Here is a 15,013-nt window from a genome sequence, read left to right as displayed (position 1 = left end):
GAATTTTATATTTTAGCAGAATTCTTTCTCAGATTATTTTTCAGCCTGACTTATTAAAACTTCAGTTTTTAAAATTATTCTTATTAGCATCTCTCTCGTTGTAATGTTTTCAGTTTTATATGTTTTATATAACTGAACACTGTAAAAATTATTGTGTTTTACAACCAAAAAAAAAATAAAAAAATCTTCAAAATCTAAAAAAATTAATTCAATATATTACTTACTGTTTCTTTGTAATTATTTGTATTTACTAATACTTTTTTGAGTGTTTTTTAATTGTTTCAAAGTAAATTCAAAGTAAATTTCTAAATTGTTTTAAAGTATAACTCTACACCTTTGTTTTCGATATACAAACCAAAAACATCTGCATCTTAGCTGTGTACAAAACAAAAAATAATGCAAATGCAAACATGCATTCAGAAAAAAATCCCTAATTTAATTGAATAAATATTTTACAATAAAATGCATATTCATCTTCCTCTTTCAACTATATGACTATATGAGTGTATTCATTGACATTAGTTTCTTTCATCTAATACAGGTATGTTAGATTATGCGGACTATTCAAGGTTTTCACTTTTTCACGTTTAAAGTCTTTTTCATTGACACAGTATCACTATATATATATAATATATATATTATATTATATACTATATATATATATTATATACTATAATATATATGTATACGTATATATATACGTATATATATATATATATATATATATATATATATATATATATAGATATTATATATATATATATATATATATATATATAAAATTAACTTTTTCCCCCTTTCAGTTGAAAACGCTCCACCAGAAGAGGCGCTAAAGCGCTTCTCGCTGTTTGCTGCCGTGCTGCTGTGTCGTAGAGGAAGAGACTCCGCCTCTCAGCCAATCAGAGGAGCGCTTACTGGTCGCGAGCAGCAACAGAACGCACAGGCGTCAAAACATTGCGGGCTTAAAATGATGAAGAATCTGGGGTGAGTGATATTACCTTGACTTCACTGGTTTTTTAATCAAGTATGCTTCTCTCTTCACGTTTTGCAGAAGTGTTTCACACTGAACTGTCAGCGGGTGTTACGCTGCTTTAGTGGTTGGTAAACGCAGATGATTAAAGGATGCAGTCTTTTGTTATGAATGTAGATTGATCTGAAACATTCACTCTGAGCTATTTATTTAAGACTGACCGCTGCAGTAAGATACAGTGTGGTATATAGTCAAGTCAGGTCACCTTTATTTATATAGCGCTTTTAACAATACAGACTGTGTCAAAGCAGCTTTACAGTATTAAATAGGAAAACAGTGTGGCAATAATACAAAAAAGTATATAGTGTAAGTTACATTGGCACTTTCTTAATTAAACCCGTAGCAATGCATGATTTCACTGATCATATTAATCATTAAAAATGGCATGGTTTTAACACTGTACTTGTTAGAGTGTCAGTGTAACATTACTCTTCTCAGGTGTGTTGATTTGTTTTGCAGTGATGGCCTGTTGTTTGAGCTGGAGAATGGCAAGCCCAGGCTTGTGTTGGCTAAATATGGTAAGGACATGAACTTCACTGAATGTCATTTATTTCAGTTTTGATGTGTGCACACTTCAGAGTCTCAGTGGAAGTAGTTGGCAGTGAGGGCATTTTTTTGCCTACTGTTTGTGTTTCATGAACACTGTATATTCACTAGCTCTCATTTATGACCTGGAGCACAAAACCAGTCATAAGGGCCAATGTTTTTGAAATTGAGAATTATAGAAAACCCGAAAGCTAAATAAATATGCTTTCCGTTGAGGTATGGTTTGTTAGGATATGACAATATTTGGCTGAGATACAACTATTTGAAAATCTGGAATCTGAGGGTGCAAAAAAAATCTAAATATTGAAAGAAATCATCTTTAAAGTTGTCCAAATGAAGTTCTTAGCAATGCATATTACTAATCAAAAATAAAGTTGTGATATATTTACAGTAGGAAATGTACAAAATATCTTCATGGAACATGATCTTTACTTAACATCCTAATGATTTTTGCCATAAAAGAAAAATGTATAATTTTGACCCATACAAAAATATACCTGTGCTACTTATGACTGCTTTTTTGCTCCAGGGTCACAAATGACATGACATAGACATACAAGTAAGACTGTATCTCGTCTTATACAGGTGCTGAATCAAAGTCTACTAATAAGAAGGGCTCTTGTCAGGTATGTAAACATCTGTGCAGCCTTTATGTGTTTAAAAAAAAAAAAGTCAATAAGCTCAGTCTGTGTAAATGTGTTAATTTTTACTTGTGTGTGGTCTGTATTCTTTGTACTCAGATTCCTCCAAGGAATAAAACACACAAAATCATCAACTCCAAACAATGTCCTCCTCAACCAGACAAAGCCGAAAGGGAAAAAAGAAGCAAAAACACAGCAGCTGTCAGTTGTGTTGGGCAGAACAGCACAGGCGGACCCAAGAGCAGGTCCAGCGAGGCTGTGAGAGTCCAGTCGGACAGCAGCAGGAACGACTCTGTCACGCAGCAGAAAGAGAGCATGGTGTGTCTGACACAGGAGCAGTTCCAGCAGATACTGAGCACCATCAGCAGCTCATCAGCTGCAAACACACACACTCACACAGGTGAGCTACTGCAGTGAGTATAGGACCTGGGGGCTGCTTCATAAAACTAGTTTACCAAATAAGCCAGGCTTATTTCGGTTATTCTGACGTATTGTCACTTCATTTGGTTTTCTAAAGTGAATTTACCATAGCTCAAGCTCAGTCACTGTGGCAACTTATGCTGGGAATCTAACCTGGTCAGGAGCAGGCTAACTGTCAGGCTAAGCTGAGCTCCTCTAACGCTGACCGATAGGAACACATTGATATTTTCTACAACCACTGACACTCTCACATGCTTTTATTTTTCTTTATTATCAGTCCAAAAAAAGAAGTATACAGAAAATGCAACTTTAATAAATCTAATAAATAAAAATATAGGCCTAGGCTATAACCGATTATATTTAATGTATTGTGCCCAAAATTTAATGAACTTTTTTTTAAAGATACATGAGAACATTTTAACATGCTGCTACATGTGCATTCAGTTAACAGCAGTTTCTAGCCATTCAGCCTTTCTCTTGGGTTTTATGACAGCTGTGTTTATAGTAGAACATTAAAACATTACAGTATAAAAATGCTCTTTAAAAACAATAAATTAAAAGTTAAAATCACTGAATTAAAAATGAAAACAGACAACATTTTAACTTAAAAAAGGGGAACACACATTTAACTCATCTGAGCTTGTAATTCGGGCTCTATTAGCTAGCTTTCATCTGATTTACAGTTACTGCTATCATAAAAATACACTTATATGTAGGATAAAAATTCTACATGTGTCACATTTAATGTCCAACAACAAATATTTCACGGAAGACTCGCCCACTCCTGACAGCAAAATGGTCGCAGAGTGTATGCCTTTTTAACATTTAGAGATGAAGAATATAACTGTGACATGTCTGTTATGCACAGGGGAAAACACAACGTCTCAAATGCATTAAACAGCACAAATATATTCGCTGTTTGCCACGGTTTATCAGTTGATCCATGATCGACATTAAAGGCTGTGTAAGAATCAGCATGCACATCAAATGATCCTGACTCAATGAACCTGCATCAAATAAGTGAGATTGCGTGAACTTAATTTGTCGTTTATGAAACCGCTTTAGTCCCGATTGGTTTGTTAGGTTATTTCAAGTCAGGTTTTGGACTTTAATCCCCACTTTTCTTAGCATCTTTTATGAAACATCCCCCTGTATTTCATGATCAATATACAGTTAACCCTGAAAAGGGAAAACCCATAAAGAGACATCAGAAAATTTATTTATTGAGACTCAAATAATACAATTTCATGATTTTTCGCTCCTTTCGGGGTATAAATTCACTGCAAACAGAACACTTGTTTATCAATGCTTGTTACAACATGGTTGTAATTCCAGAATGTTTTGGAATACAGACCTAAGGTTGGTCTCTTTTTAAAGAAGACACATAGCAGATTATCATCATGTAAGTAAAAGCATTTCAAAATAAGAAAGTATAAAACAGTTATAAAAGTTTAAGTTCACAGTAAAGATAATGTAGTATACTAATTGTTTAGATTTTATATAAAATAAATATTTTATGAAATATGCTGCACTCTATAAAGTATAAAATCAAAGCCATATGTCTAACCAATTTATATTACCAAATGTGAAGGTTTTGTTTGGGCACTATACCAAAAATAACCACTGGGGTACACCCAAACTCTATTTAATTTTTTGATGCAGTTTTCTGTCACAATATCACTTCTATTACAAAACTTCGCTGTCAGACCTTTCCAGTGATATCTGTTTTGTCAAGATTACAAAAAAATTAGATTTTCTAAAACAAAAGCCACAAAAACTTTTCACTGCTTCTCCCCACAGCTTCTCAAATGTTTGTATCCTCCAGGAAACGTTGCCCCTTTTAGGATTTAATAACTTCATCCATTGCTTTCTGAAGGACAAGTTTTTTTTCTTGTTAGCAGAACCTGTGGCCAGCTCAGAGGAAAACTGTCCCGGAACTACAGGAACCGCTGAAGAGTTGATCCTGGACAACCATAATTACAGACACAGAGCGTCACAAGAAAAGACAGACAGACAGTAAGAAAACTGACTTGATTTAAGATCAGATGCAGTATATCACGAGGTGAATCTTATCACATGAGCTTAGTTGTCATGATAACAATTCTAGAATGAAAGGAACTTTATCAAATAACCAAACACGCCAAGGCACTCAAATTTATAGTGAAAAACACACAACACACAAGTGCACCGACGCGTTGCAGCTAACAAGCCATCATCAGGGTGCCCTAAAGCCATGTGAATAAAGGCTTTTAAAATTTTTCACTATAATTTCAAGTGACTTGGAGTGATTCGTTTTTTGATAAATTTAGAAGTCCCACACCCAAAGAGCACCGATTAATGGGCTTTATACCCTAGCAGCATTATTTGCATATTTTTGATATATGAACTTTATCAAATTCTATTTTTTTAAATATGAGCAGTGACATGAAATATGGCATGCTTTTGACATGTTTTGTGAGATTCACCAAGTGAGTTACGTGCTAAATACCCAGCTAACAAGAACATGTACTTAAGAACATTTCTCTAACGTTCCCATGAAGTTATGAAAACGTTATTCCTGAATGTTGTTTGAATGCTCAAAGCGTTGTTTTTAAACATTTTTAAAAATGTATTCTTGTTCTTGGATTTGTTAACATTCCATTTGATCGTTTTGAAGACATTATGGGAAAGTTACTTTTGAATGCTCTCTATCCATCTGAAACTAGTAAGCATTAATGTTTAAAAATAATTAGATGAATGTCTAACTAAAAAGTTTCAGAAAAATGTTGAACAATTATATATTAATTATATATTAGTATTTTTGTACTGACATTTTGAGCACATTGTTTAAAGACGAGATAACTTTGAACGAAAATTGTTAACATTTCTGAAAGGATTTTTGTTAATAAATGTGTAAGAACCTTGGCAGAATGTTACCTGTTGTTGCTGGGTCTTTCTTAATAACCATGATGAAGTGTGTCATGTATGCTCGTGTCTCTCTGTTGTTTTGAATCAGGCCTCTATCAGATGAGCAGCACTCAGGCTTGTTCAGCACATTTGGAGAAAGGGAAAGAGATCGAGACAAACTGGAAGCCAGGAGAGCTCAGTGGAGGAGAGAGCTGGGTACTGCCGTGTTGTGCAATCAGACAAACCTTTCTGATGACTACGTAGCACATTTTCAATTATTAATGAGGGTGGCATAGAAACTCTGTGAATGTGATGGATATATTCATTACATTGAATTGACACTTAAGGGATAGTTTGTTCAAAAATGAAAATTCTGTCATTTACTCACTATCATGTTTCAAAACTGTATGCATGTATGTTTTGAAGAATGTTGGTTGCTTGTAGCCTGTGGAAGTCAGTGGTGACCAGAAACTGTTTGGTTATCAACTTTCTTCAAATGTTCAAAGTAATTAATACAGAAACATATTATTTTTTTAAAAGGTCCACCCTTAAACCTAACCGTCAGTGGGTCTAAGCAGATCATATGAAAACTTATGAATGAGATACAAATTTGTATGAATTAGTGAAGTAGTTACGAACTGCGAAGAGAGTGTGTTGACTTAGCTATGGTGAAATAATCAGTTTACTGCTTTACAGATGAGCAGATGGCTCTGAAGAGGCAGCAGAAAGGCAGTCTCAAAGATATGAAAGCTCACAGTGAATCATGTGAAGCCAGGCTGAAAGACCTGCCTGAGACCGTGAGTAGATATTATGTTCTTTGCTCTTCATAAATCATATTGCCGTTGCTGTGTTATGGTCAGTGTAGGAAATAGGAAATTTACAAAATATCTTCATGGAACTTAATATCCTTATGATTTTTGGCACAAAAGGTAAATGGATAATTTTGACCCATACAATGTATTGTTGGCTATTGCTACAAATATACCTGTGCCACTTAAGACTGCTCAGCGTCACAAATCTTAACAAAACCTAACACAACAAAATAAAAAAAATAACAACAATAAAACCATAAAACATTAACATGATGACAAACATCACAAACAGCCAAATGTAACTAAATAAAATTTTAAATGGTTTGAGCTGTTGGTGTGTGTGTTGGTGCAGGACGGGCCGAGCTCACGGAGGGCTGCTGGAGCGGAGAGCTCAAACCGCAGAGCTCCAGTCCAGACTCAGAGAGAGCTCCCTGCTGCCAGCCGCTCTGCTTTCATAGTGGGGGTGAGGTTCATCACAGACTCAAATTAATGCCCCTGGTCTGCTCTGCAGTCGATCCATTGATTTGCATGATGTTTGACTGCATCTGTGGTGTTTGTTGTGTGCAGGAAGCGGCTCCTGTGGAGGACTTGTTCAGTGCTCAGAGACAGGAGCAGCAGAGACGCTGGTTACAGGAACTGGACAAGCAGAGAGAAGAGGACAAACTACGCCGACAACACGACAAAGAGATCAACAGCCAGGTGAACTCATGAAAATGGTCTACAACTAACTAGATGTTGTCTTTTCCAGTATCTTCTGATGCATTATAGGTACAGTATGATAGGTAAAAATTGATAGCCTGAATGCATGTTTTATATAATGTAAATCTTATGGATGATACTGAACTTTTTTGCCATGTAAATAGCCATGATGCTAACATGGCGTAAAAAACTTAATAAACAAACAAACAAACAATACCACCAATGAACCAAAAATAGCTACAGACAAAAGACTATTAAAAAATACACAATCCCAAAAGCATTAAATTCAGCTTTTGTTTTGTCTAGTGTTGGCATCCGTTATGTGAAACAGCTTCATCAGGGCAGCACTAAAAACACAGCCCCTCTTATTTTATTAAAAACATTTGGCAGCTTCTGCAAGGTGTATGTAAACTTTTGGCCACAAATGCAAAAAAAAAAAAACATAACCATTTATTTTGTTGTAACCTAATGCATTTGTCGTGATTGTTTTATGTTTAAATAGTCGCTTTTATTTTACACTGTACCTTTAAGTACTGAATAATATTTATTAACTATATGGTTAGGGTTAAAATAAGGGTTTGGTTTAGTTGTGTGTAGGTATGCATAATTTATTTTTATTACTATAGTAAATACATGTAACCTCTGTAACAGGACACCATAAAATAAAGTGTTACCATCTCATTTACAAACTAATGCCTAATCAGCAATACCAGATATTTATTAGATTAAAATTATTTCTTTATATAATTATATGATTATATATGACTAAATCATAGTATGGAGTTATACGGTAACACTTTATTTTAAGATGTCCTTGTTGCACATTACATGTACTTACTATTATAATAAAAATAAATTATGCATAATTACATGCAAGTAACCCTAAGCCAAACCCTAACCATATAGTAAGTACATGTAGCTGTACTCAAATGTATAATTACACTGTAACAAGGACACCTAAAAAAAAAGCGTAACTGAACTATATAACTGTTTAAACACAGACAGAGGGATGAATCCTTCATAAACGGCCACAGCTTTGCAAGCACCACTCTCTCTTCATACGGTTTCACCTCACCACATTGGTCTTTAATTTTCTTCTACGGGGCCCACCGCAGGACAGACCACGCATTGCACCCGCTGTCAGCAGATTGTTTGGTGCGATACAATCCTCTGACAGTGCTCTTTGTCACACAGTCGTTTCTCTCAATCCTGTAACCTCCGCAGGCTGAGGACATCGAGCTCTGGGCCGTTCATTTTGACTCTCTTCATCAGCCCTCAGCTGTGGGCCCCGAGCGAGGGGTCCCTGACCCCAGCAGCTGTCTGTCTCACCGCTCTGTCTCTGGAGCTCTGTCCACGGCATGGGACGGCTCGAGTGCGTTTGGAGGGGACAGTCTGGGGCGGGCCAGCGTTGACACCACTCAGGGAAACCAACAGAGATCCAGGTGTGTTAGCTCACAACAAACCCTGAGGTGGCAGAACAGATCAATCATACCATAAAAAAACAATCATAGGTGTGCTCATAACATTAAATGATGAAAATGCTATGCTAAAAACCTGTTAATTGGTTAATGATAAGTCTTGTCAGTATATTATGATGGAAAACAGATTTTAGTAATTTAGTATAATACGACTTCAGATAATGATAATTATTTTTGTACTCAGTCTGTTAAACCTAAACTGTTGCTACTGTTTTTTTTATATAATAAAGTTCTGGCAACTACAGCTGGGATTTTTAATGTAAATTTCTTGTTTAAATTTCAATCATTTTAAACAGAATGGAAGTTAATTTATAATGATAATGTACCAAAATAAAAATCTTGGCCTAAAGACTTTAAAATTAGACTTTTTCTGGAATAACTAAATCAATTCTAAATATTCTTAGTCTGGCTTGTTCAAGGGATTTATGCTCTTGTGATTCGTTGTTTAGTTATCTTCGCACAATGACAGCCTTGCTGGACCCTGCTCAGATCGAGGAGCGAGAACGCAGAAAACTCAAACAGCTGGAGCACCAGGTGAGATTCAACCCTCGACCAAACCCACAGGAAATCACTGCTGTACACTTACATTCCTGAGCTCTGTGACACTGTGTGATGTGCAGCGAGCCATTGAGGCTCAGGTGGAGGAGCGCAGACGCCAGAAAGAGAAAGAGGAGGCCACACGACAGGCGCAGGAACAAGACGAGGAGAGGAGGCTTGAAAGAGAGCGAGAACAACTCCAGCAGCAGTATATGAAGGACACCGAGCGACAGAGACACAGAGAGGTAAAACACAAATGCACTACACAAAAATAATTTAAATCTGTTTTATATTAGTGCCGTCAAACGATTAATCGTATCTGAAAACAAAAGATTTTGTTTACATAGTATCTGTGTGTGTGCTGTGCATATTTATTATGTCTATATTACAAACACAAATGTATATATTTAAGAAATATATGTTATGTTTATATATTAAATATATTTATCTGTAATATAAATATATACATATATAATATACCGTATGTGTGTATTTATATATACATAATAAATATAAACTGCACACGCATATATTAATGTAAACAAAAACTTTTATGTGATTTTGATGTGATTAATCATTTGACAGCACTAATTTATATATATATTATTTATTTTAATGAAAGGTTATGTAGCACATATAAAATGTCCCTGCTTTGTGCATATGGAAGCTTATTTCCGCTACAGAATAAAAATATTAAAAAAGGTAAGTGTTCTTTTTTTTATCTCACAATTCTGACTTTCTCACAATTCAGATTTATGTTCATTCAGGCGTTCTCATAATTGTGAGTTTACATCACACAATTCTGACATTTTTGACACTTGACCTTCTTAGGTAAATGGAAACCCAACTTAAAGAGGTTGTTATTGGTTGGAACAACCTCTTTAAGTAGGGTTTCCATTTACCTCTGAAGACCTGGCAAACTATTGAGCAAACCTGTCTGAGATTGATACCAGTTATCTAAAAAGATGTGAAAAACCATACAAACAAAAATCTGACTCTTTATTGTACCAAAATCCTATTGATAAATCACTTGCATAATAATTTGGAATGCGGTGTATGAAATTGGTGAGAACTCTGTTCCAGGAGGTGCAGTCTCGTAAAACGGAGGAGCTGTATCTGAGCATTCAAAGAGCCCAGGAGGAGGCCTGTAAAGACAAACACATCCAACGAATCAGAAACCTGGCCAAGAAAGGCCACAATGTGTCCAAACTACTGCACAGCCTGGAAGCAGACTCCGTCTCACAGGGTATGAGGGAAATAAACTTTCTTTGTTTTCACTAGATTGTGTATGCACTATTCTAAGGTAGTCTTTTAGCCCTTAGCGCTGAAGACTTGCCTGCTCCATCAGCGATGGGGACAGCAGCTCATTCCACAACATCTCCAAGAAGAGACACCGCTGTTCAGACAGGTTTGATACTTCATCCAGAAATTAAGATCCTGTCATCATTTACTCATCCTCATCTGCTGAAAGATTCTGAATGCATAAATGATTTTATACAACAACATCATGTTCATAGACACTCATTGACAATGGCTTTCAAGTTCCAAAAAGCAGGAAAAGAATTTAACTTTAAAAGTTTTTGAGAAGCCTTCAATGAGAAATGATGAGAAATGTTCTCAGCCAAAGCTCTCAAATATGATCTATTTTTCACATTTGTGACCCTGGAGCACAAAAGCAGTCATATCTAGCACAGGGATATTTGTAGCAATAGCCAAAAATGGGTTGTATGGGTCAAAATTATACATTTTTCTTTTATGCCACAAGTCATTAGGATGTTAAGCAAAGATCATGTTCCATGAAGATATTTTGCTTAATTTTCTACCGTAAATATATCAAAACGTAATTTTTGATTATAATATGCATTGCTAAGAACTTCATTTGGACAACTTTAAAGGCGATTTTCTCAATATTTAGATTTTTTTGCCCCCTCAGATTCCAGGTTTAAATAGTTGTATCTCGGCCAAATATCATAAAAAAAAAATCATACATCACTGGAAAGCTTAGTTATTCAGTAAATCTAAATTTTAAAAAATTGACCCTTATGACTGGTTTTGTTGTCCAGGGTTTAATCTGACATTCTAAAGACAATGACGTCAAAACTGCATCCATATGGCAATTAATTCTGAAAATGGTTGTGAAATTTCTGCTTTGGCAGAGAAGAAGATTTTCGTAAATGACCAGTCTGATTTTGATTTCACTTGTAAGGAAAAGAGCTGAGTAAATGAAGTACAAACAGCATTTGTAATGAGAGGATCGTGAGTAAATAATGACAGCAACCTCATTTTTAAAAACCTAATTTTTTTTAAAAAAAATTTTGCTAAACGAAAGTATGAGCACTGGCTCAATATCACTCTGTGATTTTGCAGAGATCATTCCTCAGCCAGAGAATGAGACCGTTATTCCCAGAGCTGCAGTCACATGCCCGGCTCCACCAAACAACACTTCCCAGCGATGTGAGGTGAAAGCATCTGCAAAGAGCCACAGCAAACAGCATCTGAGAGAAGCGGACGCTTACGAGCCTTACGCACGGAGCGGCAGGATCCACAGCCTGGAGAAGAGGCCCGAGTGGAACACACAGAGACCCAGCAAAGCCTTCGTCCCGGCGTCAGAGCGCTACCCTGAAGCCCTGCAGAGACACCGGCAGGAGAGCAGGAAACAGAGGCAGCAGCAGCTGATGACGCTGCTGGAGAGAAGCACACCGCAGCCGCTTCATAACCACAAACCTCAAACACAGACACTCAGGACGGCTCCTCCAGCACAGGGGCAAAGAGTATGTCGCTTTAGTTTAGTAGTTAAGAACAGTGACATGTCGAGTACTAAAAGACTGATGTGATTGAAACCAGAACCATTGTTAAATTCCTCACAGTTGCCATCCCTTTTTAATGCATGTTGTGCAAATGTTGATAAATGCATTTCAGTGTTGATGTAGTTTCTCTCTTCTGTTCAGAGTGAAAATCAACTCCAAGGAGCACCAGCCTTCAGCGCTGGAAGGTGAGTTTTTTTAGCCAGATTTTTTCATCTCTTTTTACTTAAACATTATACTGTGGACTACAGTTACTATTTAAGATCATAAATCATAACGTAAGCCAAAGGCAATTTGTAGGCAATGGATGCCCTTTAAACTACAAACATTATCACTGATGAACAACTGATTTTTAAAAAAAATGTATAGGAAGTTTGTTATTATTGCTTATTTCATCCTTTTAAACCATTTTTAAAGAATCGGTATATTAAACCATTTTACACCTTTTTAAACATAAAATAAAGTTTACAGGTCTGTGTTTTTGTTCAGTATCATATATTGATACATCAGGCTTTAAAGGATAATATAGTATGATATTTCGGGAATATGGAGCTTATACTCAAGAGGGGAAGAACCATACATTGTAAAATGTATGGAATGATGCAAATGTAAATCTAATCTAACAGACTACTTACATAAAGTGCAAATAAATATGAAAAATTTAATGTATGTGTGTGTGACATAAAAGAAATGCAAAAATTGGAAAGACACTGTGGTACTGTTTCTTCTCATTATGCAGTACAATCTTTTCCAGCTGTACGAATTAAAAGAAAGGTTTCTTGAGTTCCAATTCAGCATGAGAAGGATTTCTCAAGAATTATATAACACAAGGTTTTCTTTATAGACTAGAGTAATTGCTGTGATGGCAAAGCCTGATGTCTAGCAGCTGAGACTTTATTTTAAACAAACAGTAATGTGTACCGTTTTGTTTTGTAGTCCAGTTGGTGAACAGAAAGATGAATTTCTTTCTAAAATGAAGCATTACCTTTGAACGCGTATGTTTTTAGCATGCTTGATGTGTTTTCTAGTGCTAAAAGAGTGTCTTGTGTCTCCAGCAGGGTGCTGTCTCCTCCCGCTCCTGCAGTAAAGACCCGTGTGCATCAGTCCTCTCACCACGTGACGGAGGACACGGGTCGCCCACCGTCGTTAGACTATGTGCCGTATGTGCGAACAGACGAGGTGTATCACATGGACCCCCTCGCTCCGCTGTCCAGACCCCCGACACATGAAGCCCAGCACAGGGTTGACACAGATCAGCAAACTACAGGTGACTTGCATGGATCCCTATTGAAATGACTATTTCTAGTGTGAAAATTTGCAGAACAGCGGTAAATGTGACTGCATCTAATGCGGCAAGGATTTTGCTACTTTTGTTGCAAACCTGACATTCCCTCCTTTTGTGCCCCTATGAAGAAAGAGCTTCACGCAGTTCTTTTCCATACAGTGGTCCATAATAACTGTTAAAGGGGTAGTTCATCGAAAAATTATAATTCTGTCATTAATTACTCACCCTCATGTCGTTCCAAACCTGTAAGACCTCATCTTCGGGACACAAATTAAGATATTTTTGATAAAATCAGAGAACTCTCTGACCCTCCGTAGACAGCAAGGATCCTAACACGATCAAGGCTCAGAAACGTAGCAAGGAGATTGTTAAAAGAGTCCATGTGACATCAGTGGTTCAGTCGTAATTTTACAAAGATACGAGAATACTTCTTGTGTGCAAAGAAAACAAAAATAACATCGTTACCATCTTCTGCCATTTTGGAGAGTACCCCAGAACATAATCAACGTAATCAATGTTGTTTATGTTCAGCATTATGTTCAGAATTGTTGAGTAAAGGCATTCTTTTTGTTTGTTTTTTTCATTCAGAAAGTTTTTTTTAGCTTCGTAAAATTACCGTTGAACCCTTGGATTATTTTATTGATGTCCTTATGTTTCTGAGCCTTGTTCGTGTTAGGATCCTTGCGGTCTATGGAGGATCAGAAAGCTCTCTGATTACATGAAAGTATCTTAATTTGTGTCCCGAAGATGAACGAATGTCTTGCGGGTTTGGAATAACATGAGGGTGAGTAATTGACAGAATTTTTAATTTTGGGTGAAGTAACCCTTTAAGCTCAAAACAGAAGTCATACCATAAGAGGCATTGGTTCTGCTTGTTAAATGACCGGTCGTGGTGTGTTTGCACAATATCAGATCTATTTTTGAATCTTAATGGACATACATGATTCTGTGCTGTGTGATGAAAAAGTCATGGTACAGTACCAATCGTTCCCTCTGCCAAAGCAGACTCAAACTGCAGGTGTATGTAATGCACAAGTCAAGTTTATGATGCTTCTTGCAGTTGTGAGCAGCAGCAGGCAGGCGCCGCCTCGGGTCCAGCATCCTCCTAAAAGCACTGAACGGCAGCAGGCCATCCTGAAGGGTCTGTCCGAGCTGAGACAGGTAAATGCTCCAAAACAAGATAGGGACTGCTCAGAGCGTTTCTCTTGTTTGAGTCTGTCAGCATGCCATGGATAGCAAACGGACTCATTTACTGAGTCTCTATATAACATGCAGTTTAAGATGCATTCACAAGATTCCTTTTTTGTAATGATTTAACTGTAACAAAACTGTGCATCACATACTTAATTCTGTGTACTTTCGGACGTTATTAAGGACGCGCTTCCTGTCTGCAACAAACAGAACCCAGCAGGAAACACTGCAGTCCATAAATGAAATGCGGATGTTGATTTTTTTTATTTCAGGGTCTGCTGCAGAGACAGCGAGAGCTAGAAACCAGTCTGAACCCTGCAGTGCAAACGCAACACAGAAACCACTTCTCACCTTTCAGACCCGTTTGATCCAGAGCTGCTTCCAAAAACAAGACCAGCACTTTATACTACAAGATATGAACAGTGGAGATGTTGCTGTCTGACACATGAATCTGTTAGACGCTCTTATTAATGACTCGTTGTAGACGTGTAACGCATCAGCCACGTTTCTGGGGCTGATTTTGAACTGAATGTGAATGGCTTTTATGACTTGAATGTGAATTTTAAAGTTTTCCCTAAATGTGAATTAAATGTATTTAAACTAAACTTGAAGTTGTGTCTACTATTGACCATACTTTTCACGCTGGTTCTGCTCAATATACATGACCAATATTACTTCTGAATC

At 36.7% G+C, this 15,013-nt stretch overlaps 1 protein-coding gene across 3 annotated transcripts; it reads left to right on the top strand.

Moving 5' to 3' along the window:
* Positions 1 to 830: 830 nt before the first annotated feature.
* LOC109052095 (coiled-coil domain-containing protein 66-like) lies at positions 831 to 14,930 on the top strand. 3 transcript variants are annotated; one of them, XM_042748859.1, is made up of 19 exons: positions 831 to 984; positions 1,490 to 1,548; positions 2,162 to 2,202; positions 2,317 to 2,617; positions 4,536 to 4,653; positions 5,633 to 5,739; positions 6,220 to 6,320; positions 6,688 to 6,798; positions 6,903 to 7,034; positions 8,259 to 8,476; positions 8,962 to 9,046; positions 9,133 to 9,294; positions 10,133 to 10,295; positions 10,365 to 10,457; positions 11,417 to 11,820; positions 11,998 to 12,041; positions 12,912 to 13,120; positions 14,199 to 14,299; positions 14,602 to 14,930. In XM_042748859.1, the coding sequence occupies exons 1-19, from the start codon at positions 968 to 970 to the stop codon at positions 14,695 to 14,697; spliced, it is 2,562 nt and encodes an 853-aa protein (XP_042604793.1). In that variant the 5' UTR covers positions 831 to 967; the 3' UTR covers positions 14,698 to 14,930. The 3 variants fall into 3 exon arrangements, with proteins under 3 accessions (XP_042604793.1, XP_042604791.1, XP_042604792.1); XM_042748857.1 differs by having other exon boundaries at positions 12,909 to 13,120; positions 14,602 to 14,929; XM_042748858.1 differs by having other exon boundaries at positions 4,539 to 4,653; positions 12,909 to 13,120; positions 14,602 to 14,928.
* The last annotated feature ends 83 nt before the right edge of the window (positions 14,931 to 15,013 follow it).

This window comes from Cyprinus carpio, chromosome B22 (genome assembly GCF_018340385.1).
Source record: "Cyprinus carpio isolate SPL01 chromosome B22, ASM1834038v1, whole genome shotgun sequence".
NCBI lineage: Eukaryota > Metazoa > Chordata > Actinopteri > Cypriniformes > Cyprinidae > Cyprinus > Cyprinus carpio.
Note: the sequence above shows the minus strand (reverse complement) of the source record. Positions and strands in the feature narration are given on the sequence as shown.

Bases quoted from the DNA above. Each gene is read 5' to 3' on its own strand.
- LOC109052095 (XM_042748857.1), top strand. The intron at 2,618-4,535 runs GTGAGCTACTGC...TTTTCTTGTTAG, and splicing joins AAACACACACACTCACACAG to CAGAACCTGTGGCCAGCTCA. The intron at 9,047-9,132 runs GTGAGATTCAAC...TGTGATGTGCAG, and splicing joins TCAAACAGCTGGAGCACCAG to CGAGCCATTGAGGCTCAGGT.